At 40.5% G+C, this 27081-nt stretch overlaps 1 protein-coding gene across 1 annotated transcript in view; it reads left to right on the forward strand.

The window, feature by feature from the left end:
• Nucleotides 1-3572: 3572 nt before the first annotated feature.
• LOC128696795 (phenoloxidase-activating factor 2-like) overlaps nucleotides 3573-27081 on the forward strand; it is a 65923-nt gene continuing 42414 nt past the window's right edge. The window contains exons 1-5 of the mRNA XM_070096007.1: nucleotides 3573-3648; nucleotides 10883-11004; nucleotides 16137-16306; nucleotides 18939-19118; nucleotides 20736-20860. Of these exons, the coding sequence (XP_069952108.1) occupies nucleotides 3644-3648; nucleotides 10883-11004; nucleotides 16137-16306; nucleotides 18939-19118; nucleotides 20736-20860 (602 nt within the window). The 5' untranslated portion in view covers nucleotides 3573-3643. The remainder of the gene's footprint in view (nucleotides 3649-10882; nucleotides 11005-16136; nucleotides 16307-18938; nucleotides 19119-20735; nucleotides 20861-27081) is intronic.

Consider the following 27081-nt stretch of genomic DNA (forward strand, 5'->3'; position numbering starts at 1 on the left):
TTCCACTTCGACACCAACGGAGGTTCTTCTGGAGAAGACTTACTTAAGATTAGTGGCCCTGGAGGGTTAATATCCCAGGATAATCCTGGATGGATAGCAACCCAGCATAACCTAGGAGAGCTAGTGACGTAGGAGGACTATCGTCATTTTAATAGTTCAGAATAAATCAAGAAAGATAAGAAGTGTATCTTACTTCCGATGATGTGGTTCAGGGCTTCCCCAGGATATCACCGCTACAGCTGACCAGCTCCTCGGTGTCTACTGCCACCAACAGTAAGGAGACTCGCCTCAGGGAAATGGTACAAAATTTTGATGCAATTATAAAAGAGACAGAAATATAGTAGAATGTATTACACTGCTTTTGTGCTGCTTTCGCCAAAGGGACTTACCCGTGGTTCGCCTTTCTTGAGGATCAAACCAATGTACTTTCTTTTGTTAGACAAACACTTCCATCTTGGAAGCCCACGCACCCGTGAAATTGCAGTTGATCCATTCAGATTCAAGTTTACAATGTGGTTGACATATTGTAGGAAGTATATGTACATAGGTAGTTCACAGTGAGGGTTTACAATGATTTGTGGTGTAAAGAGAGCCACTATCATGCCTTGGCATTATGGGCAGTCTAAATTTAACAGATTACTGATTACTTAACACTACACGTACAAAACATAGTTTGATCAGTATGCACTAATTATACAGTAGGTTATACTTATGTCAAATATATGTAATTCAACATTTCCATTAAAATATTTGCGTTAAAATATGATAATTTATTGTACTCTGGGCATTTACTTTTGGGGTTCTGAGTCTAGGGGAGTAACACAGTGAGCAATTATAATTTGAGGCAGTGGAGAGCGATTTGGTAGCTTTGTTGGTAAGGTTAAGTACGGAGTAATTAGTTTGGGTGAGTAGGTGGCTTTTAAGAAGAGTCTTGAATTGATGTACAGACAGGGTTCCTTTGGTATTCACTGGTAATGAATTCCAATTTTTTGGGCCCTTTATGTGCATAGAGTTTTTACATAGTGTGAGATGGACACTGGGAACATCAAAGAGTGATCTGTGTTTTGTGTTATGGTCGTGTGTCCTGTTAAGGTTGGTAAGGAGAAGTTTGAGTGGAGGGTTTATATTTTAGAGTAGTGTTCTATATATATAGTAGACACAATAATAGGTATGGATGTTCTCTATGGAGAGTAAGTTTAGACTTTTAAATATTGGTGGACTATGCTGTATTGAATGGGAATTTGTTATCGTTCTGACTGCAGCCTTTCGCTGAGTTATTAGTGGTCTGAGATGGTTTATTGTTTGTAGATGAATGGTTCAGAGAACCGACATGTTGATAAATTAGACACATGTGCAACTCTTGAGTATCTTTATTGAGGAAACGTTTCGCCACACAGTGGCTTCATCAGTCCATACAAAGGAGAATCTTGAAGAACAGGAGGAGAATGAGGTAATCAGTCCCTCAACCTTGAGTCGATGTGGTCAGTCCATCAATCTTGAATAGAATACGGCAATACTTGGGAATTCTTCGCTTGCCTAATTCTTGGGCACGACCTACTTCAACATTGAACAAATGTTACACGACCTATGACTGCTGCACCTCTCCTGCCAACGGTTTATAAGCTCCTTCTCAGCACGTATGCCGTATTCTATTCAAGATTGATGGACTGACCACATCGACTCAAGGTTGAGGGACTGATTACCTCATTCTCCTCCTGTTCTTCAAGATTCTCCTTTGTATGGACTGATGAAGTCACTGTGTGGCGAAACGTTTCCTCATTAAAGATACCCAAGAGTTGCACATGTGTCTAATTTATCAACATGGTTTATTGTTGTTGAGCCCCATGCACAAATTCCATAGGTGAGATAGGGGTAAATGAGTGAGTCTTCCAGGTGTGTCTTCCAGGTGTGTGCCTTCCAGGTGTGTGTCTTCCAGGTGTGTGTCTGCCAGGTGTGTCTTCCAGGTGTGTGTCTTCCAGGTGTGTGTCTCTCACTCTAGTATATAGAATGAAAGTTTTCCTGAACACTTATTTCAGGAAAGAAAATATTCTTGACTTGTAGTGAACTGGTCAAATACAGCCTTAATTACCCTCCTCTAGTCAACACACTTTAATTTCAACTGACCAACCAAACAACCAGCCAGCCAACCAGCTAACCAACCAACCAATTAACCAGCCAACCAACCAACCAATCAACCAACCAGCCAATCAACCAACTAACCAGCTAACCAACTAACCAACTAACCAGCCAACCAACCACCCAACCAACCAACCAATTAACCAGCCAACCAACCAACCAATTAACCAGCCAACCAACGAACCAGCCAATCAACCAACCAATCAACTAACCAGCCAACCAACAGCCAACGAAACAACGAACAAACGAACCAACCAACCAACCAACTAACCAGCCAACCAAGCAACCAACCAACTAGTCAAACAACCAACCAATTAGCCAACAACCAAACAACCAATCAACTAGCCAACCAACCAACCAAACAGCCAACCAGCCAACCAACCAAACAAGCAACCGCCCAACTAGCTAACCAACCAATCAACCAACCAATCAATCAACAAACCAACCCACCAGCCAATCAACCAACCAACCAACCAACCAGATAACCAACCAACCAAACAACCAAATAACCGACCAACCAACCAACCAATCAACCAACCATCCATCCAACCAATCAACCAACCAGTCAACCAACCAAAGAACCAACCAACCAACTTGCCAATCAACCAATCAACCAGCCAAGCAACCATCTTCATATATAAAGACAATGTATGATCTTACCAGGGGAACACAGGCATATATACATAGGCTGAACTTGCCTAATAGGCCGAACTCCTTTAAAATTTAAACTTTTCCAAATTTTTTTTACAGGTTTGTAGGTAATTATTTTTCATTACCAGTGATATAAAGATTTATATTTTAGTAGCAAAACTAACGAAAAAACCTGACCTAACATCCCTTCAACAAACGTAATTTATTTCAATAAACTTCTGTTATGTATCATAGGTTAATTTAATTCATTTGGTATTAAATCAGCGATATATTTTCTCGTAATACTCAGATCGATTTCCTTTGAATTATGGCAAAAATAAATTTTCATTCGGCTTATTCGGCAAAGTGAACCCTTGCCAAATAGGCCAAACTGGAAGATTCGGCTTAAATGGTCCGACATATATGTATAATCTTGCCGAATTAATAAAACTGGTTAATTGGCAAGAACTTATTTAAAATTAAGTCCTTTCTAAAATTTCCTCTTATACGTTTAAAGATATATATGTGTCGTTGCATATATGCTAAGAATATTCTCTAATCCTTGTTTGGAATTAAAATATTTCTAACTGGTAATGAACAGATTACATATGGATAAGTGTTTGTATGTGTGTGTTGAGAATTTACTGTGATCCCTGTTTTAGGGATTAAAGTATAAATGACTGGTGGTTAACAGGTGACAATGTTCCCTCAATGACTCTTTGAGTAGTCGATCAGTTGGAAGTCCAATTAACCAACTAGATATAAAATGGCAGTCACCGGCGGGTATATAAAGGAGGTGAGCTCAGGATGGAGGTCAGTGTGTCTCCAGGACGGGTGGTTGTTGTGTTGCCATCACGTCTTCCACTCATATACTGTGATGAGGTACGTCGTGGGTCTTACTGTTACTTTAAAAAACTCGTCTCTATGACACCAACCTTACAGACCCAGGATTAACAGTTATAAAATATATTTGTAGTGATTGTAAAACTAAATCGAGTAGATGAACTGATTATTATTATTACTGAATAATCTGAAAACGGAATGTGACAGGTGCAGTTACAATGTAGCCGGGAAATGTCTGGTATAAATTTGTCTGGATAACGACATATTAACAAACATGTCTTTATTAAAAATGGTTCGGTCATCTCACCTTGATCACTTCTAACATTCAAGGGTCAAGAATAAGAACATAAGAATAAAGGAGCACTGCAGCAGGCCTGCTGGCCCATGCTATGCAGCTCCAAATTGAAGGGTAAGACATGTGAAACAGTTGGGTATCTTTATTGCTAAAACTTTTGGCCTATGCGGTAGGCTTCAGTCAAATACAGAAAATGGATTTTAGGTAGCAGGATAAGTGGCAAGGCACACGTGTTGTAATCAGTCCATCAACCTCGGAGAAATAGTTGAGGTGGTCAGTCTTTCAGCCTGGAAAAGAGCTCGGCTCCATGATCTGGAACAACATGCAGCTTCAGCATGAGAATGAAGTCTAAATACTGTCGAAGGTGATGTATAGGCGATTTCGAAGACGTTACAGGAGACTGGGTCCAGTACTAGAAGCATGAGGACGATGGAGTACTATTGGCTCGTGCTAAGCAGGTGCCTCTGGAATCCAACCTTTCTAACTCATAACTAGTAGCGATGAAATTGTGGAATATGTCCTCTGTATCAAGATATCGTTGTGTTGAAGAATGAAACACGTGCAACATTTGGGAATCTTTATTATGGAAACCTTTCGCCAGCCAGTGGTTTCTTTAGCCCATTATAGAAAAAATCAGTGGAAGATGAGGAGGAGTTTGAGGTAATCAGTCCCTCAGTCTGGAGTCAATGTGTTCAGTCCATCAATCTTGAGAAAAATACAGCCTGTGTATAGAAGTGGTTTATATACTGTATAGAGGCGAGTTGAAGCATCAGGAGGCAGTCACTAGTGCAAAAATACACTGGTGTCAGTAGGTCATGCCTGTAAGTTAGGCAAGAGCTGGAGAACTCCCTGTGTCAAGATCCCAAGATGTTGCTTTAACTCGCCTGTTTTCATTACCCATCTTATCATTTTCCTGGCAGATGTGACGGTAACACTGTTGTGATCCTTGAATGTGAGATTCTGACACTAACTTCTTCACATTACTTTTTCGCTCTGTTGTCATTAGAGTTTGTAGTATACTTCGTTCTAGCTTTTATTTCCCCAAGGGTTCGGCAACTGATTAACTGAAATTTGTCCTCACTGAACATCATATTATTTTTCATGGCCCATTGGAAACTTTGTTTACATCTTACTGGAGATTTACTGTGTCCTCAATGGATGACACTCACGCACATTCTAGTATCTTCTGCAAAAGACACGATGCTATGGTTTACATCTCTATCTGTCTGATATGAGGATGAGGAACGGGATGAGGGCGAACAGAGCTTTTCCTGTGCCAGCCTCCGACTTAACTCTGTTTACCATTACTCTTTGAGTTCTATTGCTTAGAAAGTTGAAGATGCATCTGCGTACTAAATTATTCATTTAGCACGCACTACGATTGCACTTGTCGAAGGACTTTGCAGTCTGTGTATACTATTGCATTCTGCTAGTGCATCCAAGACCATGTCATAGTAGTCTAGCAGTTGCGAGAGGCAGGAGCGACCTGCTCTAAACCCATGTTGTCCTGGACATAGGCGTTGCTTAAATTGTCTGTTGCAAGCTCCTCGATGTTCACTCAGGCGGAGAGACTTCTGTTTGTCTTCCCTAAATATTTCCTGGAGCAGTGTGAATAGGGGGTTGATGAAGACGATTGCCAGAGAAGAAAAAGGTGTAGGACTTCATTTCATAGTGATGCCTTTGATGGCTGCAGCCACGGTGGCTACAGTGATGTTGGTGCTAGCAAGCCCCTAGCTCTTGGTGGGTATTACTGGCAACATCCTCATATTTGATGAAATGTTTCGCCACGAGTGGCTCCTTGTTACAAAAAACGCGATTCTAAAAGCTTAGAGATCTCCAGTGAATACTAGAAAGGACTGCCCTTCTAGCATCCAGCCTGTTACTGGGTTTTCGTAACAAGTAGTCAGTATCCTTGTCCAATTATCCATTAAAATTCAGTATGGTTCAATAGCGCTTTAGGATTACAACTGGTAGGCTATTAACTAGAGAAATTAAAATTTAATAAATTTATTAAGTCTAGAGGTATATTATCAAAGTAAATTAAATCACAGCAATCAAAATAAAATCAATCTCTCGAGTTCAATATTATTGTGCTGAAAGCACATATCACATTTATAATTCTTAAGTACCGTCAGGTACATTAACATTTAATAAGATATTACAAATATGTACAAGTGTGTATGTGTGTAAGTGCTCTTAAGTAGTTAGCTATGTCTAAAGACTCGAATAAGACTTAAACAAGTGACTGACAAAGTCCTCAAACTAACTTCTTGACCGACTGGCAACCCGAACAGTCTGCTTGAACAACAAAGAATGCTAAGCCCAATAGCAATGCAATATGCGACTGCGACACAGAATCAGGAACTGGGAGATAATATAACGACACTAAGTAGGGACCATCAGCAGATCCTCCACAAAAGTTACAAAACTCCCTTACTACTGAGTCTAAGTTCAGCATAGGAAACACCCGACTGTGACAATACACAGGAACCAGTACAAAATTAGGTCAGAAGCTATCGCTAAGGACCTGAGATGTTCAGAGTGTCTAAGCGACACACAACCTCAGTACAACGTCGAAAATCAGTCTATACAATGTTCTGTGAACAGAGTTCTACAGAACTAACAAGAATAATCAGACAAACAATCTGTCCAACCACCAAGCGAGTCTAGAGCAGACTGAATACTTCACAAGAGGTGAGGACACCCCCCCCTCGATCACGTGATAGCTCCGTGGACAGCACAGCTCAGAAGCCGACAGTATAACGAGCGACAAGCGATAATTACAGTAGTTTGACAATCAAGACTAACTGAGCAAATATTATGTACATCCTAACAACATAAGCTACGTCAAATAACAATATAAGGCAATACATTTGCGATTTAGCTATTATCGCAAATATAAGCAATATAAAATTATATGAAAAGATAATATACATTATATATATACATAATAATCATTGTAACCCATTCAGGGGTTGCAACACTCCTTCAGTCCTAATACAGAGAACTAGATCAGGTGACCATAAGAAAAATGTGTGGCAACGTTAGAAGTAATATCGAGTTATCAGTAAAATGTTAGACGAGTTTGTCATGTAGGGGGGTAATGATTGAATAGGATATAAGGGGAATATGGGAGTAAGGGATTATGTAGGGAGGGGAGAGACAGGCGAGGTGGTAGGAGTGAGATGATTAGCGGAGGTAGGTAGGTAATGACAGGTCAGTGGTGACCACCACGACACTCATTAACTCTACAATACTCACTAACATATACCTCGCCCACTCTTCACTCATATATAAACATAATAAAATATAAGAAATAGGAATAGCAAATAACGGGGACAGTGAATATTATTATTCTACTCAAACACAGTTTATTATTACGTCTTTGTACCATAATATATTTGGGAACAGAACATTATTGTGGTTTAGATAAATGGGGTGGTACACATAAGCAGTGAGACAGGGAACACAATCAACTTGACCAAAATGAATATAACTTACAATATAGTACAGAGGACAGTTCACTACAGGAACTAAGCCACAGGTCCCAAGACCTACACAGCACGAGTACTGCTCCAAGCCAGTACTCTGCCCAAAGTCTCCAACAGTCTCTCCTCCCAAGACTCTCCAGCTCAGCTCTGCTCACAGGCCAGAGCTCTGCTCGAATCTCCCTACTCAGCTCTTCCTTGGGCTTTTATGGTGGTCCAAGCACCCTCCACAACCACGTGTACAACCTGAGGCCTAGGTCTGAGGCGTCAAGAACAAAAGACCTCAGACGTGGGCGTGGCTACAGACGTTTGCCAAGGCAAGGTGTGACCATATAATTGGTTAAATTAGGTCTCTCCAGAGACCTCACAAGCCCAGCTGGACTACATCACAAGTTTGCCAGTAGGCCTTCTTCAGTGTTCCTAGTGGCAGCTTAGGCCTCCTTCAGTGTTCCCAGTGGCAGCTTAGTGTTATCCACTGGAGGCAGCAGACTTGATGTTGTTGACTGGTGTCGTCTAAGGAGTGTCCACGTTGAGGGTGGAAAGTCTGCGAAGACTGTGAACACATTTCCTGATTGCCTTTCAGTCTTCAAGACTAATATTTAACTGTATACGAAACTTATGCCACATTCTGCACTTTCTTTCGGTGCACTGACAGGGGCTGGGGTTATGCAGTACAAGATGACTTTCTCACATCATGCAATGACTGATATAATACAGTTTGATGAATGAGACACTTGTGCAACATTTGGGTATCTTTATTCTTTAAACTTTTTCGCCAGCCAGTGACTTCTTCAGTCCAATTCAGAGAAAGGTGGAAGATGAGGAGGACTTTGAGGCAATCAGTCCCTGCAGCATCTTCGCTTAGTTGAGCATATATTCTTCAAACAGGTGACGCGTTGATGCACTGAACACATCCACTCCAGGTTGAGGGACTGATTACCTCAAACTTCTCTTCGTCTTCCATCGTTCTTTTCTCAAGTGGACTGAAGAAGCCACTGGCTGGCGAAACATTTTGGAAATAAAGATACCCAAAGTATAGCATTTATCAACTTGGGTTTTTTTTTAAACCATTTATTCAAACCAGGGAACGGGTCGGGTTTGAGCGCATGTAGCCAGCTGGTGCAGTGGTTTACGCGCTGGCCTGGAGTTCTACCACTCATTCACCATGGGTTCTAACCCCATCCGTACCCTGGTTTATTTGCAATCGTGTTAAGATTTCGTGAGTAATGTATTTAAATTTTCCAGTTTGAAACAACTTGTCCTTGTGTTTGGCAGCTGAATTTCACAAGAGGAAATTTTCCCATTTGTGAGGTCAAATAGAAGTGGATTTATTTAGATTTGTTCTATGGAAGGGGAGGAAAGGTCCAGTTCCTCTGGTCATGAACAGGGGAGGAAAGGTCCAGTTCCTCTGGTCATGAACAGGGGAGGAAAGGTCCAGTTCCTCTGGTCATGAACAGGGGAGGAAAGGTCCAGTTCCTCTGGTCATCAACAGGGGAGGAAAGGTCCAGTTCCTCTGGTCATCAACAGGGGAGGAAAGGTCCAGTTCCTCTGGTCATCAACAGGGGAGGAAAGGTCCAGTTCCTCTGGTCATCAACAGGGGAGGAAAGGTCCAGTTCCTCTGGTCATCAACAGGGGAGGAAAGGTCCAGTTCCTCTGGTCATCAACAGGGGAGGAAAGGTCCAGTTCCTCTGGTCATCAACATTGGTAATAAATTTTAATATTGATTTTATTTTCTCGCTCCGTAAACTCTTTTAAAAGATTATCTCTAAAAGCTTTCTAAAATATAAAATAATATATGATCACTGGCTCTCTGAGGAACACTTGCTGCAGCAAAGGTGCTCTTGATCCAGGGTATTTGGCCTCTTGGAACTGAATTACTTTTTGCGAACTTGAGTTCCTATACAGAAGGAAAGTTGATCATTATGAACTTGTTGTACTGTAGCTTCATAGCTACTATTACAGGGAGTTATTCCCTGCCACGGAGAAAGGGCTCTTGATCTGAGGAATTCGATATTTTCTTCCTTGGATAGGCTCCAAATCTCCTCTAACCCTCCTCATCTGGCCTCATTTGTATGAAAATCCGTTTTTTTTTTTTTTAAATCCAGCATCAAAACAATAGGAAAAACGTATTATTGTCCATCTTATTTTAGTAATATAGCTTCTGTGGTGTTGTTGCGATAGTTAGTAAGTAAGTATTCAGGTTAACACAAATACAGTTACGTAGATTATCATATATAGAAATAAAGATTACTAATATTATTATTTTTATTAGTTATTATTATCATTATTATTATACAATGGTGTTGATTCGTGGTCACCATTGTCACTAGATACATGAAGGGTATTGCTCGGGTGGGGTGAGTAATATTTCTTCAGAGGCATGCCTTAGTTTTATTGGGTTACTGTGCGGGCAGTGTTCTGTGCCTGGCCTTGCCACGCTCTGGCCTGGTAGTCTGGGTAGTCTGTCTGGTGCAATAGAAAAGAATAGGTAGGACCCCAATGGAAATAAGTCACTTTGGCTTGTTTGGTTTATTCTTGGTTCTGTACATATATGCTGCTATGTATCATAATCTATGTAACTGTATTTGTGTATACCTGAATAAACTTACTGACTCGTGGAGTGAACTCTAGGTAGGCCTGTGCCCTGACAGGTGGCAGCACCTGTCTACTTGGAATATACCTGGACAGAGTTCCGGGGATCAACGCCCCCGAGGCCCGGTCTGTGACCAGTCCTCCTGGTGGATCAGAGCCTGATCAACCAGGCTGTTACTGCTGGCCGCACATAGTCCAACATACGAACCATAGCCCGGCTGGTCAGGTACTGACTGTAGGTGAATGTCCAGTGCTTGCATGAAGACAGCCAGGGGTCTATTGGTAATCCTCCTGATGTATGCTGGGAGGCAGTTGAACAGTCTTGGGCCCCTGACACTTATTGTGTTGTCTCTTATCGTGCTAGTGACACCCCTGTTTTTCATTGGGGGGGATGTTGCACCGTCTGCCGAGTCTATTGCTTTCACAGGGAGTGATTTTTCGTGTGCAAGTTTGGTACTAGTCCCTCTAGGATTTTCCAGGTGTATATAATCATGTATCTCTCCCTCCTGCATTCTAGGGAGTACAGATTTAGGCACGTCAAGCATTCCCAGTAAGTGAGGTGGTTTATCACAGTTACGCGATAAACATGAGCGCGAAATGTAAATCACAACAGCAGTACAATTATTATTATTATTATTATTTATTATTATTAATACGATTATTATAATGTGATCTGGATTGTCGATTGAACTGTGGTACCCATGCGCTTCTAGCCAGACAGCTATTGAATGAATTATGGTAAATGTTTATTTCTTTGCCCCCATCTTGGTGGAGCAAGCTGCCGAGGTGGTACAAAACTCAAATAACAATTATATACTTCACCGCCCACTTATTTAACATATTCAATAGATTCCAATACATAATTGGAGTAGCGAGTTATTTGTCATTCTGCTTACAGATTGTGGTGGTGTATATGTGTGTGTGTGGCCGCGGCTGTGGAGGCCCAGCGTAATGCTGCCACCAGGCTCGGCCTTGTCGGCCCAGAGCTGGGTCTCCCTCCTGTACTAGGCAACCCTCAAGGTAAGTCAGTTTTTCTTGTACAACTGGTGAACGTATGCGCTCACTTCTTTCGTTGCTTTCTTCTGGTTTGGCAAGACATCAGTTAGTGTATTATATTTAAATCATATAGACGAACAACAACTGTGAAAAAATTACGAAATTACAAGCGATTTCGTGACTTCTCACATTATCAAGGAATTATGCAGTTCATTTCCTTCATAATGTGAGAAGTCACGAAAGCGCTTGAAATTTCACTATTTTTTCAGCGTTTTTCTGCATATTGTGATGTCACCTGTTTACTGTGATCTTACTGCATATATGCTTAATATTTACACACATTGTCTCGACGTCCACAACAGGACTCGAACCCGTTAATAGAGTTAGCAGGTTTGAGCCCTGCTGTGGACGTAGAGACAATGTATATGTACATATATATATATTATATATATATATATATATATATATATATATATATATATATATATATATTATGATTTAGATAAAGAAAAATTGGATATCAAATTGGGGAGGAGTATGGAAGAAGTGAATTTTTCAGATACTTGGGAGTTGACGTGTCGGCGGATGGATTTATGAAGGATGAGGTTAATCATAGAATTGATGAGGGAAAAAAGGTGAGTGGTGCGTTGAGGTATATGTGGAGTCAAAAAACGTTATCTATGGTGGCAAAGAAGGGAATGTATGAAAGTATAGTAGTACCAACACTCTTATATGGATGTGAAGCTTGGGTGGTAAATGCAGCAGCGAGGAGACGGTTGGAGGCAGTGGAGATGTCCTGTCTAAGGGCAATGTGTGGTGTAAATATTATGCAGAAAATTCGGAGTGTGGAAATTAGAAGGTGTGGAGTTAATAAAAGCATTAGTCAGAGGGCAGAAGAGGGGTTGTTGAGGTGGTTTGGTCATTTAGAGAGAATGGATCAAAGTAGAATGACATGGAAAGCATATAAATCTATAGGGGAAGGAAAGAGGGGTAGGGGTCGTCCTCGAAAGGGTTGGAAAGAGGGGGTAAAGGAGGTTTTGTGGGCGAGGGGCTTGGACTTCCAGCAAGCGTGCATGAGCGTGTTAGGAGTGAATGGAGACGAATGATACTTGGGACCTGACGATCTGTTGGAGTGTGAGCAGGGTAATATTTAGTGAAGGGATTCAGGGAAACCGGTTATTTTATATAACCGGACTTGAGTCCTGGAAATGAAGTACAATGCCTGCACTCTTGAGGAGGGGTTTGGGATTTTGGCAGTTTGGAGAGATATATTGTGTATTTTTATATGTATATACTTCTAAACTGTTGTATTCTGGGTACCTCTGCAAAAACAGTGATTATGTGCGAGTGAGGTGAAAGTGTTGAATGAAGATGGAAGTATTTTCTTTTTGGGGATTTTCTTTCTTTTTGGGTCACCCTCCCTAGTAGGTTCGAGTCTCCTTCAGCCAGAGATCAGTGTTTGTGTGTGTTTCGCCTGCTCTTGCGAATTTCTTGTGTATATATATATATATATATATATATTATATATATATATATATATATATATATATATATATATATATATATATATATATATATATATATATATATATATATATATATATATATATATATATATATATCGTGCCGAATAGGCAGAACTTGAGATCTTGGCTTAAATAGCATCGCTCATCTTGCCATATAGGACAAGTGAAAATTTGTGTATGCAATAATTTCGCCAAAATCATTCTGAACCTAACGAAAAAAAAATATATTTCATTGTTTTAGTATTAAATTATTGTAAACAAATCTAAAATATATTTAGTTGGGTTAGGCTAAAATTGTTATTTTTATAATAAGGTTAGGTAAGTTTTCTAAGATTCTTTTGGAGCAAAATTAAAAAATTTTACATTAACATTAATGAAAAAAATATATCTTTAAACGTATAAGAGAAAATTTTAGAAAGGACTTAATTTTGAATGAGTTCTTGCTAATTGACCAGTTTTACATATTCGGCACGAGATTATATATATATATATATTAAAGTTGCAGGAAGGGGAGTTGCACCTTCCTGTTGTCATGCGGATGCGGCAATTTTGGGGATGGTGAAAGATGCATGTCCCACCTGTTTTACCAGGTATACCATGTCTCCAGATACCCAAGGCATAGAATTTGCGTAGATTGGAATTTTGTTTGCTAGTTTTTTTTTTTTTTGTGGCTACGTTCCCTACTGGTGCATTGTTTTTGTTTCTCCACTACTCCGATGCACAAATGATGAATATGGTGAATATACATTTGCTAAATTTAAATCCAAAAACCTTAACCTTTAACAGAAGGAACAATCATCAGAGTACCTTACTCCAATATTTACGTTTTTTGTGAAAACTTTAAGAACATGATAAGAGACATAAAGATGAATAAACACCTGATACTCACAGGTAACTTCAACTTTAACCTCCTCCATCACCACTCACAAATAATTGAATTCACAACCACTATGAGCACTTGATGCTTGACTCTCCGAGTCAAGTTCCACATTTCTTCACCACATCTGGACAACACAATATCCGCACTAAAAGCAGACATAATCACAGATAACACCACTGACCACTAACCAACCTTTGTCGTAACCAACTTATATAAATTGCCCAGGACACAAGTAAGATCACTTTCTGACTACATGACGAGTCATCAGTTAAAAACTTCATTTCAGCATTAAGTAACAGTGACTGACAGAGTGAGGTATCAGTCTACCTCGATATTGATAAATGTATTCATACTTTTTTTACCAAAAAAAAAAAAAACACAATCCTTAATTCTATTGATAAAAAACATCTATATGAAAAACAGTACAGAATGGGTCTAATTACGAAGGAACTGACAAAATGTTACTCGTCAATACTTACTAAATTAATAAGGTCTAAAAAACTGTATTACGAAAACAGATTTTATGACATAAAAGGTAATATGAAAAGACCTGGAAAACCCTTTCTGAAATTCTAGCATCTGAAGAGCTGTCTCGAAACAGATTGATTAACGAATAATAATAATAATTAATAATAATAATTATTTGGACATGATACATAGTTGTACAAGGAATTATAGTAGTTGGGTGTACATGCCAAAAGCCCCTTGTATGTAGAATATTGTGTGCAGCTTAAACGATATCAGAAGAACCTCTCCTCCAGCCAGAAGACACTGCCAACACACTTAATGTCTTCTTCTCTACCGTAGGAACAAAACTAGCAAACAAAGTCCCCCACTCAAGCACTCAGCCAAAAGACTACCTCACTGGTAACTACCTCACTGGTACCCACCTCACTGGTAACTACCTCACTGGTAACTACCTCACTGGTAACTACCTCACTGGTAACTACCTCACTGGTAACTACCTCACTGGTACCCACCTCACTGGTACCCACCTCACTGGTACCCACCTCACTGGTAACTACCTCACTGGTACCCACCTCACTGGTAACTACCTCACTGGTACCCACCTCACTGGTACCCACCTCACTGGTACCCACCTCACTGGTACCCACCTCACTGGTACCCACCTCACTGGTAACCACCTCACTGGTAACCACCTCACTGGTAACTACCTCACTGGTACCCACCTCACTGGTACCCACCTCACTGGTAACTTCCTCACTGGTAACGGCCCAAACACTCTATTTCTAGTCCGAACAAACCCTAATGAAGAACAAGACAGAAGAACTATAAGTTACCACCAGTCATGTATAAAACAGCTTCTCATGTGTTGACACAGTAATTTTAAATATGGTCACCTAATGACCACATATAAAAATACAGCACTAATATTGCCTTATTAATCTCAAGTTAGTCTTAAGTTTACCAGAAATGCTCTGCATATACAGGTGCTTCTGTCGTGTTCACCAAATTGTTACACTCCTTCGTACAAATATGTATGATGCTAAAATAAAGATCGTATTATTACCTACCGTCCCTGTATGGACATCAGCTCTTCCATCAGGTTTTGCTGGTAATGTGTCAACAATATTCACTGAAGCATCATTCCTTTTTGTTTCGTCTCCAGCAGTATCGCCACTTTGTACATTTGTACAAATATATATTTGTCGTCCTAAATAGGTAAAAGTTGTGATATTGGCTTAAATAGCAGCGCTCTTTTTGCTGAATAAGGCAAGTGAAAATGTGCGTGTAATAATTTCGCAAAACATTATTCTGAACCCAACGAAAAAATATTTCATTGTGTTTGTTTATTATTAAATTATTGTAAACTTATCTAAAATGTATTTAGTTAAATTAGGCTACATTAAATTGCGCTTGTTATAATAAGGTTAGGTAAGTTATCTAAGATTCTTTTGGTACAAAATTAATTTTTACATTTACATAAATGAAAAAATATATCTCTAAACGTATAAGAATTTTTTTTAGAAATGACTTAATTTTAAATGAGTTGTAACTAACTGACCAGTTTTACTTATATATATATATATATATATATATATAAACTAATCTCTGGTCGAAAGACTTGAGCCTACGAACCTTGGGACAATACTTTGGCACCCAGCGAACGCTAGAAGTTTTCATCCAAGGCAGCTAGCCTTCAGACAGGTGACATTAGCTATTTCATCTCATCCCCTGCAGTAGCTAATGCCACCTGACTGAAGGCTGGCTGCCTTGGATCAAAACGTCTAGTGTTCGCTGGGCTCCAAGGTATTGACTAGTGTGGCTGGGTGGGTGGTTATAGCACTGCATATCTTGTCCCAAGGTTCGTAGGTTCTTGTCTCTTTCGAGACAAGCCACGGAGGGGATGGGGGTAGAAATCTTTAACTCAAGTACTTTCACACATCTGAGAGCGTCATTAGGAGCTGTGCAATGCTGAAAGGGCAGCAACTGGAGAAATAAGATAAGTTTTTAGAGTATGGTAGCGCGGTGGCACCAGCCGATATGACTGTACCATACTCTGAAAAACGTACCTTGTTTCTCCTGTTGCTGCCCTTGTAACATTGCATAGCTCCTGATGACGCACTGAAAAGTGTGAAAGTAATTGAGCTAAAGATTCCCCCCTTCCCCCCCGTGGCTTGTCTTGCATTGTTAAGATCGCCTGTCTGTGATTGTTTTGCACATGTGTTTACTATAAGAAAAGTTAGTCAATATTAAGTGATGGTGTACTAACGTCAGCACTTTCCCAGGTACACCAACAGGAGTTGATTCCATAGTGGGTTGTGTTTGTCTGCCCAGGAACCAGGTGTGTCCTGAGGTGGGAGCTTTTCCCATCAGTCCACCAACAACAACACGACCACCACAGACAGGAGGAGGAAATTTCGGAGCAGGCAAAATCGACGTTCGCATTGTCAACTTGGTAAGGGAGTATTTTTTTATTAGTATTATATCAATGCAATGTGTGTCTACCCTAATATATATATATATATATATATATATATATATATATATATATATATATATATATATAACATTTTACAATGTAAGAACAATAGGAATTTTACATAACACAGAACTGGTCACACTCAACGTTTAAAGTCTGTTCATCTGTCTGCTACCCACAACAGCCTGATAGTTTCTAGACAAATAATTATCATCACAGTAGAACGATACAAATAGGCTTGAGCCTATTTGTATCGAGGTGATTTCACTTAAACTTCGAGTTATATCACAGATAAGAGTTATATCACAGATAAGAGTTATATCACAGATAAGAGTTATATCACAGATAAGAGTTATATCACAGATAAGAGTATATTTGATGGAGATATCAACTTGATATTCACCGCTGAAACCTGGAAGAGTTGTGCTGGATCTGAGTTACTTAAAAAAAACATTAAGTTTTTAAATAATCTTCAAAAATTCACGATTTGATATAAAAAAATCAAAGAAAAAGAAAGTAATATAATATATAGGCTAACATGACAGTGAATGAGGTCAGAAATAGCAACTGAAGCGGCACAAATTAAATGATTAACAGTTTCCCAGAGCATTGTAATAGATTACGAGGAAACTCTTCCTCAAATTCTAAATGACACTCTGAATGTCAAAAATGATGAATCTGGCAACTTTACAGTCAAGTTGCCCAACCTGCTGGGAAGAATTTTGATTACTTGTGTATATATAAGTAGTTGTGGAGACGAGGACTCGCACTCTCTGGTACTATGTTAGAATGTAACAAATTGTTGGAAAGTACACTTCATATCCACCTTCTCCTCTTAACAACACTCACTATTTCACTGATGCTAAGACGATCGAATGAGTGACCCTTCACCAGCCATAAACAGTAATTAGCTGACCGTGTTTCTAGAGCCCTCGGTGGGTCCTTGTTTCTAGAGCCCTCGGTGGGTCTTTGTTTCTAGAGCCCTCGGTGGGTACTTGTTTCTAGAGCCCTCGGTGGGTCCTTGTTTCTAGAGCCCTCGGTGGGTCCTTGTTTCTAGAGCCCTCGGTGGGTCCTTGTTTCTAGAGCCCTCGGTGGGTCCTTGTTTCTAGAGCCCTCGGTGGGTCCTTGTTTCTAGAGCCCTCGGTGGGTCCTTGTTTCTAGAGCCCTCGGTGGGTCCTTGTTTCTAGAGCCCTCGGTGGGTCCTTGTTTCTAGAGCCCTCGGTGGGTCCTTGTTTCTAGAGCCCTCGGTGGGTCCTTGTTTCTAGAGCCCTCGGTGGGTCCTTGTTTCTAGAGCCCTCGGTGGGTCCTTGTTTCTAGAGCCCTCGGTGGGTACTTGTTTCTAGAGCCCTCGGTGGGTCCTTGTTTCTAGAGCCCTCGGTGGGTCCTTGTTTCAAGGACCCTCGGTGGGTCCTTGTTTCTAGAGCCCTCGGTGGGTCCTTGTTTCTAGAGCCCTCGGTGGGTCCTTGTTTCAAGGACCCTCGGTGGGTCCTTGTTTCTAGAGCCCTCGGTGGGTCCTTGTTTCTAGAGCCCTCGGTGGGTACTTGTTTCTAGAGCCCTCGGTGGGTCCTTGTTTCTAGAGCCCTCGGTGGGTACTTGTTTCAAGGACCCTCGGTGGGTCCTTGTTTCAAGGACCCTCGGTGGGTCCTTGTTTCAAGGACCCTCGGTGGGTCCTTGTTTCTAGAGCCCTCGGTGGGTACTTGTTTCAAGGACCCTCGGTGGGTCCTTGTTTCAAGGACCCTCGGTGGGTCCTTGTTTCAAGGACCCTCGGTGGGTCCTTGTTTCTAGAGCCCTCGGTGGGTACTTGTTTCAAGGACCCTCGGTGGGTACTTGTTTTCCCTTCATACTATAAAACTTCGCATTTCATTTACGTAATTCTTTTATTTATCAGTGTTATGGTATGTTATAATTGGTAATTTTCTAACGACAGACGACACTCTAGCTTAGCCACACGTAATTAACATCAATCAAGGAATTTGTGTAAGAAATGTTCGTACGATTTGCAAGGATAGTTGCAATATCAACATTGATGAAGAAGATAAGTGATGCATAAAGTTTCTAGCATTTTACAAAAATATACAGATTTTGGTGTATTTACAAAGTAACATTAGCCAAGAATGAACTTGACAGTACTGTTCAGGGAACTTGTTGCTCTGAACTGTACTGCATGTTACCAACTGTTGTATTTATTAGGAAGAGCTTGCAGTCTTGGTTATATCACAATGATTGTTTACTGAACAGCAGAGTATAAGTTCTGTGGCGCATTAACTCTGAACTTAGTCATTACAACACTTAATATACTTAACTGATGTTAAAAGTTAATTTAGAGATACCAGAGGTAAGTTGTGTAGTATTGAACTAACATTATTACATTACTTATGCAATGTTAGCTTAGATTTATTGCAACAAATATCTCATATACCTTGTATATATAGAGAAATATATTAATACTTAAGAGAATTGGCTAGAATATATTTTTTGTAATGCAGTTCAGCTTTGACCGGCTGCCTAAATAGCACCACCATACGATGAGTGGCACTGCCCAGGAACACTGACCCTCGATGTATGCTTTAATATAGTAGATGTTGTCAATTTAATTTCATGTCTACAGCCTTCAGCGGGAGCTTGCCCAGGCCAGAAACTGTGTTGCCCTGATGGCAGCGTTCCTTCAGGACCAGGCCAGGTAGGAAGACCCAACCCGGTGATTCCCAATCCAGTGCAGATTAACTCCGGTGCTTGCGGTATCCAGAATCCTCATCCTATACCCGGCAGGGTGCCCAACTTTGCTGAGGTAAGAACACCACTCTTGTCATCCTGTTAAACTTAAATACGGTACATTGACTATGTCACAACTGTGATCAAACTGCGGCTTGCGACCAGCATGCAGCTCCTGAAGCTACTCTGTGCGACTCCCGAGACATATATATATATTATATATATATATATATATATATATATATATATATATATATATATTATATATATATATTATATATATATATTATATATATATATTATATATATATATATAAGTGCCGAATATGTAAAACTGGTCAGTTAGCAAGAACTCATTTAAAATAGTCCTTTCTGAAATTTTCTCTTGTATGTTTAAAGATATATTTTTTTCATTAATGTTAATTTAAAAATTTTTAATTTTGCACCAAAAGAATCTTAAACTTACCTAACCTTATTATAACAAGAACAATTTATTTTAGCCTAACCCAACTAAATATATTTTAAATACTTTTACAATAATTTAGTATTAAACAAATACAATCAAATATATTTTTTTCGTTAGGTTCAGAATGATTTCGGCGAAATTATTCCATACACAAATTTTCACTTGTCCTATATGGCAAGATGAGCGATGCTATTTAAGCCAAGATCGCAAGTTCTGCCTATTCGGCACGATATAGATATATATATATATATATATATATATATATATATATATATATATATATATATATATACACGGGTAGATCACATTATCTTTTTAAGCATCCATATGCACTGTGTCCAAACTGCTGGTTAAACTCGCTAATCGTAATCAAAACATGTTCTGAACAAGTACAGATGATGTAACTGGACTGCACCATCACTCTTTATGCAGTACGCACAAGTTACGCTTGCGGTGCTAGCGGTACATAAGTACTTTTCTGATTAATAAATACTTAAGATTGATTTTAGTTACAGTTAGAAAACCGTTGTTTAAAATGATCGAACAACAGAAGAGTATAAGACGGAAATACAAACAATAAACTAGTGTGTTTTACCAACAATGGAAGAATGATTTTGCTTTTACTGTTAAGGATGATAAGACTGTGTCTTATCTGTTATACAACATCAGCAACCTTCAAGCCAGTAATTTACAGCATCACCAACACTCTACCTATAACAAACTTGCATCTGAATTTCCTCCTGACTCAGAACTGCGACAAAATAAAATAATATAAAATTAGTTTTGGGGTAATACCCAAAAAAATGTTCGCCGACCTCTGGTCAGTGAGAGATAACCCAGGCGGTGAGAGATAACCCAAGCGGTGAGAGATAACCCAAGCGGTGAGAGATAACCCAGGCGTCTGTGTTGAGCTACTGCTCACGGGGGTCACAAGAGGAAGCACATGGGAGGTATATAATTATTATTATTGTTATTATTATTATTATTGTTATTGTTATTATACAATTACTGGTATACAATACCAACAAGGTGAAGAGAGAATGAGACACTTGGTAATAAAGATACCCAGGTGTTGCAAACATGTCTTATTCATGATCAAAGATATAAGTTCAACCAGTCCACCAGGTTGTATACGTGGAGAGGCTGTGTCTCTAAAACTGGAATTAAAGTAACATCATACAGTAGATAGGCTTTAAACCTAGTAAAGTAAACAACACCTGCCTGCAGGCTGACTTCGGAGAGTACCCGTGGATGGCTGTGGTGTTAGACTTGGATGACAACTACAAGGGCGGTGGCGCTCTCATCAGTGAGAACTGGGTACTCACAGCTGCTCACAAGGTTGCTAACGAGAGGTAAGGTTTTTCTCTTACAAAGACAACCAATCCTTCCTAAGAAAAAATTACCATAGCTCAAAGAACGAAAAAAAAAAGCGCTGGTGATAAAAGAAGGTGAATGTTTATGAGATGTATTCTTGTTCTGTCTTCTCTGTTTACGTTTTCTGTTGGCTTATAAAAAAAATACCGTTTTTTTCTTTTGCATTCTTCCTTATGTAGTTAATAATGTACTTTATAATACCACAACCTCAGCCTCTCTACTTTAGTCCTCTCAAGATACATGTTGGTTGAAGCACCATACCATCAAGATACATGTTGGTTGAAGCTCCATACCATCAAGATACATGTTGGTTGAAGCTCCATACCATCAAGATACATGTTGGTTGAAGCTCCATACCATCAAGATACATGTTGGTTGAAGTTCCATACCATCAAGATACATGTTGGTTGAAGCTCCATACCATCAAGATACATGTTGGTTGAAGCTCCATACCATCAAGATACATGTTGGTTGAAGCTCCATACCATCAAGATACATGTTGGTTGAAGCTCCATACCATAAAGATACATGTTGGTTGAAGCTCCATACCATCAAGATACATGTTGGTTGAAGCTCCATACCATCAAGATACATGTTGGTTGAAGCTCCATACCATCAAGATACATGTTGGTTGAAGCTCCATACCATCAAGATACATGTTGGTTGAAGCTCCATACCATCAAGATACATGTTGGTTGAGGCTCCATACCATCAAGATACATGTTGGTTGAGGCTCCATACCATCAAGATACATGTTGGTTGAGGCACCATACCATTAAGATATATGTTGGTTGAGGCTCCATACCATCAAGATACATGTTGGTTGAGGCTCCATACCATCAAGATACATGTTGGTTGAAGCTCCATACCATCAAGATACATGTTGGTTGAGGCTCCATACCATCAAGATACATGTTGGTTGAAGCTCCATACCATCAAGATACATGTTGGTTGAGGCTCAATACCATCAAGATACATGTTGGTTGAAGCTCCATACCATCAAGATACATGTTGGTTGAAGCTCCATACCATCAAGATACATGTTGGTTGAAGCACTATACCATCAAGATACATGTTGGTTGAAGCTCCATAACATCAAGATACATGTTGGTTGAAGCACCATACCATCAAGATACATGTTGGTTGAAGCACCATACCATCAAGATACATGTTGGTTGAAGCTCCATACCATCAAGATACATGTTGGTTGAGGCTCCATACCATCAAGATACATGTTGGTTGAAGCACCATACCATTAAGATATATGTTGGTTGAAGCACCATACCATTAAGATACATGTTGGTTGAAGCTCCATACCATCAAGATACATGTTGGTTGAGGCTCCATACCATCAAGATACATGTTGGTTGAAGCTCCATACCATCAAGATACATGTTGGTTGAGGCTCCATACCATCAAGATACATGTTGGTTGAAGCTCCATACCATCAAGATACATGTTGGTTGAAGCTCCATACCATCAAGATACATGTTGGTTGAAGCTCCATACCATCAAGATACATGTTGGTTGAAGTTCCATACCATCAAGATACATGTTGGTTGAAGCACCATACCATCAAGATACATGTTGGTTGAAGCACCATACCATCAAGATACATGTTGGTTGAGGCTCCATACCATCAAGATACATGTTGGTTGAAGCACCATACCATCAAGATACATGTTGGTTGAAGCTCCATACCATCAAGATACATGTTGGTTGAAGCTCCATACCATCAAGATACATGTTGGTTGAAGCTCCATACCATCAAGATACATGTTGGTTGAAGCACCATACCATCAAGATACATGTTGGTTGAGGCTCCATACCATCAAGATACATGTTGGTTGAAGCACCATACCATCAAGATACATGTTGGTTGAAGCACCATACCATTAAGATATATGTTGGTTGAAGCTCCATACCATTAAGAGGCTGAGGAGCTGTATACCAACTCTAATCTAATAATTTCATAAGAATTTACACAGTTCCACCCTAACGTGACTCAAGGTGTGTTAGCCTGTGAAACCTCGAGTCCAGTACTGTCTTGGTGATGAGATATTTCCAGCACAGTGTACTGTGTCTTGGTGCTGAGATATTTCCAGTACAGTGTACTGTGTCTTGGTGCTGAGATATTTCCAGTACAGTGTACTGTGTCTTGGTGCTGAGATATTTCCAGTACAGTGTACTGTGTCTTGGTGCTGAGATATTTCCAGCACAGTGTACTGTGTCTTGGTGCTGAGATATTTCCAGCACAGTGTACTGTGTCTTGGTGCTGAGATATTTCCAGTACAGTGTACTGTGTCTTGGTGCTGAGATATTTCCAGTACAGTGTACTGTGTCTTGGTGCTGAGATATTTCCAGTACAGTGTACTGTGTCTTGGTGCTGAGATATTTCCAGCACAGTGTACTGTGTCTTGGTGCTGAGATATTTCCAGCACAGTGTACTGTGTCTTGGTGCTGAGATATTTCCAGCACAGTGTACTGTCTTGGTGCTGTCGTAATGCCAGTACAGTGAACTGTGTCTTGGTGCTGTGGTAACTCCAGCAGTGTACTGTGTCTTGGTGCTGTGGTATGCCAGTACAGTGTACTGTGTCTTGGTGTTGAGGTAACTCCAGCACAGTGTACTGTGTCTTGGTGCTGTGGTAATTCCAGTACAGTGTACTGTGTCTTGGTGTTGTGGTAATTCCCGTACAGTGTACTGTGTCTTGGTGTTGTGGTAATTCCCGTACAGTGTACTGTGTCTTGGTGCTGTGGTAATTCCAGTACAGTGTACTGTGTCTTGGTGCTCTGGTAATTCCAGTACAGTGTACTGTGTCTTGGTGCTCTGGTAATTCCAGTACAGTGTACTGTGTCTTGGTGCTGTGGCAATTCCAGTACAGTGTACTGTGTCTTGGTGCTGTGGCAATTCCAGTACTGTGTCTTGGTGCTCTGGTAATTCCAGTACAGTGTACTGTGTCTTGGTGCTCTGGTAATTCCAGTACAGTGTACTGTGTCTTGGTGCTGTGGTAATTCCCGTACAGTGTACTGTGTCTTGGTGTTGTGGTAATTCCAGTACAGTGTACTGTGTCTTGGTGTTGTGGTAATTCCCGTACAGTGTACTGTGTCTTGGTGTTGTGGTAATTCCCGTACAGTGTACTGTGTCTTGGTGCTCTGGTAATTCCAGTACAGTGTACTTTGTCTTGGTGCTGTGGCAATTCCAGTACTGTGTCTTGGTGCTGTGGTAATTCCAGTACAGTGTACTGTGTCTTGGTGCTCTGGTAATTCCAGTACAGTGTACTGTGTCTTGGTGCTCTGGTAATTCCAGTACAGTGTACTGTGTCTTGGTGCTGTGGCAATTCCAGTACAGTGTACTGTGTCTTGGTGCTGTGGCAATTCCAGTACAGTGTACTGTGTCTTGGTGCTCTGGTAATTCCAGTACAGTGTACTGTGTCTTGGTGCTCTGGTAATTCCAGTACAGTGTACTGTGTCTTGGTGCTCTGGTAATTCCAGTACAGTGTACTGTGTCTTGGTGCTGTGGCAATTCCAGTACAGTGTACTGTGTCTTGGTGCTGTGGCAATTCCAGTACAGTGTACTGTCTTGGTGCTCTGGTAATTCCAGTACAGTGTACTGTGTCTTGGTGCTCTGGTAATTCCAGTACAGTGTACTGTGTCTTGGTGCTGTGGCAATTCCAGTACAGTGTACTGTGTCTTGGTGCTGTGGCAATTCCAGTACAGTGTACTGTGTCTTGGTGCTCTGGTAATTCCAGTACAGTGTACTGTGTCTTGGTGCTCTGGTAATTCCAGTACAGTGTACTGTGTCTTGGTGCTGTGGCAATTCCAGTACAGTGTACTGTGTCTTGGTGCTGTGGCAATTCCAGTACAGTGTACTGTGTCTTGGTGCTCTGGTAATTCCAGTACAGTGTACTGTGTCTTGGTGTTCTGGTAATTCCAGTACAGTGTACTGTGTCTTGGTGCTCTGGTAATTCCAGTACAGTGTACTGTGTCTTGGTGCTGTGGCAATTCCAGTACAGTGTACTGTGTCTTGGTGCTCTGGTAATTCCAGTACAGTGTACTGTGTCTTGGTGCTGTGATAGTTGTTGCTGTGTTACTTCAAAAAGATTTTCATTGTCTGTCTTGAGAGTGTTGAGCTACAGCTCTTGCACCTTTTTGAGAGTGTTGAGCTACAGGTTATAGTCTTTGCTTTTAACTTGTATAAACTTACACCACACGCTGTACTATTCCTTTCGCGTGGGTAGAGGGACAGGAAGGTAGCGTTCAAAGATAAGGGAAATATATTCCATTGAACACAAGGCAACTCAAGCTCATTAACGTTGTTTTGTACTTTTCAACTGAATTAGGAACGACGCAAGGTATGACTACCCTAGTCTATGACTTGACAGGATGGTTTTCCTGTCTTATTCCATCACAAAGGATGTTTTCTTATTTTCCATGACGCTTACCTGGTGATGAGGTGATGAGGAAATCTTCAAGTGTTGCAGGAGGGGAGTATCGATCTTGGGTGAGTGACGGGGCCATCTTGACAAACGTAAAGCTGCGCAACCACACACTTTTCAAACAACATACAGAGGCTGGTGACGGGTCTCTTGACCCGAGGAGTTCAAATTCAAAGTTTATTCTCTATAAAGATTACAATGTTTAATTTACAGAATTTGGTTGTTGTGTGGTTTACATGTTAAATGATGATTACAGAGTGTACCACTAGAACGACGCCTAGCATGGTGATCTCACATTCTTAAGATGTTGTGTGACCTCTACTGGTGTATCTGTAGCTATGAACATAAAAACAGTTTACAGAATGTTTTTTTTTTTTCATCTCCGAGAGGGTTACTCTTCAATGTTTGCTTGATTTTTTTTTATTTTTTATTTTATTCTACCCACAAAGCTTTCATTTATAACTTGAAAACTCATCCAGACACCTTCAAATACACAAGGCTGGTGTAGTGTAACTAGGGCCATGGTTCCTGCGACTCTCGGCATGTGACGGCGACCTCTGCTCAAGGTCACATATACCATTCGTGAGTTTCATTGACATAATTTGAAAAGGCCTTTTCTGATTGGGTTCAAACTTTCTTTAGTGGTTTATCTTACTCAGAAGATAGAATTATTGTTAGTGTGTGTAGGTGCTGATTTTGTAACTTTATTATTAAAAAGCTTTACTCTGAGGCACTATGAGTATGGCTCATATGAATATATATTATAGGAAATGTATATTATAAACAGCCTGCTACTACTAATAAAAACTTTGTACAGGCACTGTTTTTATTATTTTAAAACAGTTAAAAAATCCGGAGTTGGTTGGTACCGTGTAATAAATATTGTCACTTGTGCTGGGTGATGACGCACTCTCTGTACTGATGCTTGGTGATGACGCACTCTCTGTACTGATGCTTGGTGATGACGCACTCTGTACTGATGCTTGGTGATGACGCACTCTGTACTGATGCTGGGTAATGACGCACTCTCTGTACTGATGCTTGGTGATGACGCACTCTGTACTGATGCTTGGTGATGACGCACTCTGTACTGATGCTTGGTAATGACGCACTCTCTGTACTGATGCTTGGTGATGACGCACTCTCTGTACTGATGCTTGGTGATGACGCACTCTCTGTACTGATGCTTGGTGATGACGCACTCTCTGTACTGATGCTTGGTGATGACGCACTCTCTGTACTGATGCTTGGTGATGACGCACTCTCTGTACTGATGCTTGGTGATGACGCACTCTCTGTACTGATGCTTGGTGATGATGTCTCTCTACTGATGCTTGGGGATGATGCGCTCTTTCCTGATGCTTGGTGATGTCTCTCTACTGATGTTTGGTGATGATGTGGTCTCTCTACTGATGTTTGGTGATGACGTGCTCTCTGTACTGAATGCTTGGTGGTGACGCTTTCTGTACTGATGCTTGGTGATGACGCTCTCTATTGAATGCTTGGTGATGCCGTGCTCTCTGTACTGAATGCTTGGTGATGCCGTGCTCTCTGTACTGAATGCTTGGTGATGACGCACTCTCTGTACTGATGCTCCTCTTCAAGGGGGGCTCCTTGGCGTGGTGAAGAGGCTCTTGGTCTGAGGAATTAGACCTGTCGGTCTTCTTCCTCAGACCGAACCTAATTACCCCCCATTCTCCCCTCCCCTATCCCATCCTCCCCATCCTCCCCTTTTTCCATTCCTCCTCCTCCTCCTCACCCCT

The sequence above is a fragment of the Cherax quadricarinatus genome, chromosome 52, assembly GCF_038502225.1.
Source record: "Cherax quadricarinatus isolate ZL_2023a chromosome 52, ASM3850222v1, whole genome shotgun sequence".
Classification (NCBI taxonomy): Eukaryota; Metazoa; Arthropoda; class Malacostraca; order Decapoda; family Parastacidae; genus Cherax; species Cherax quadricarinatus.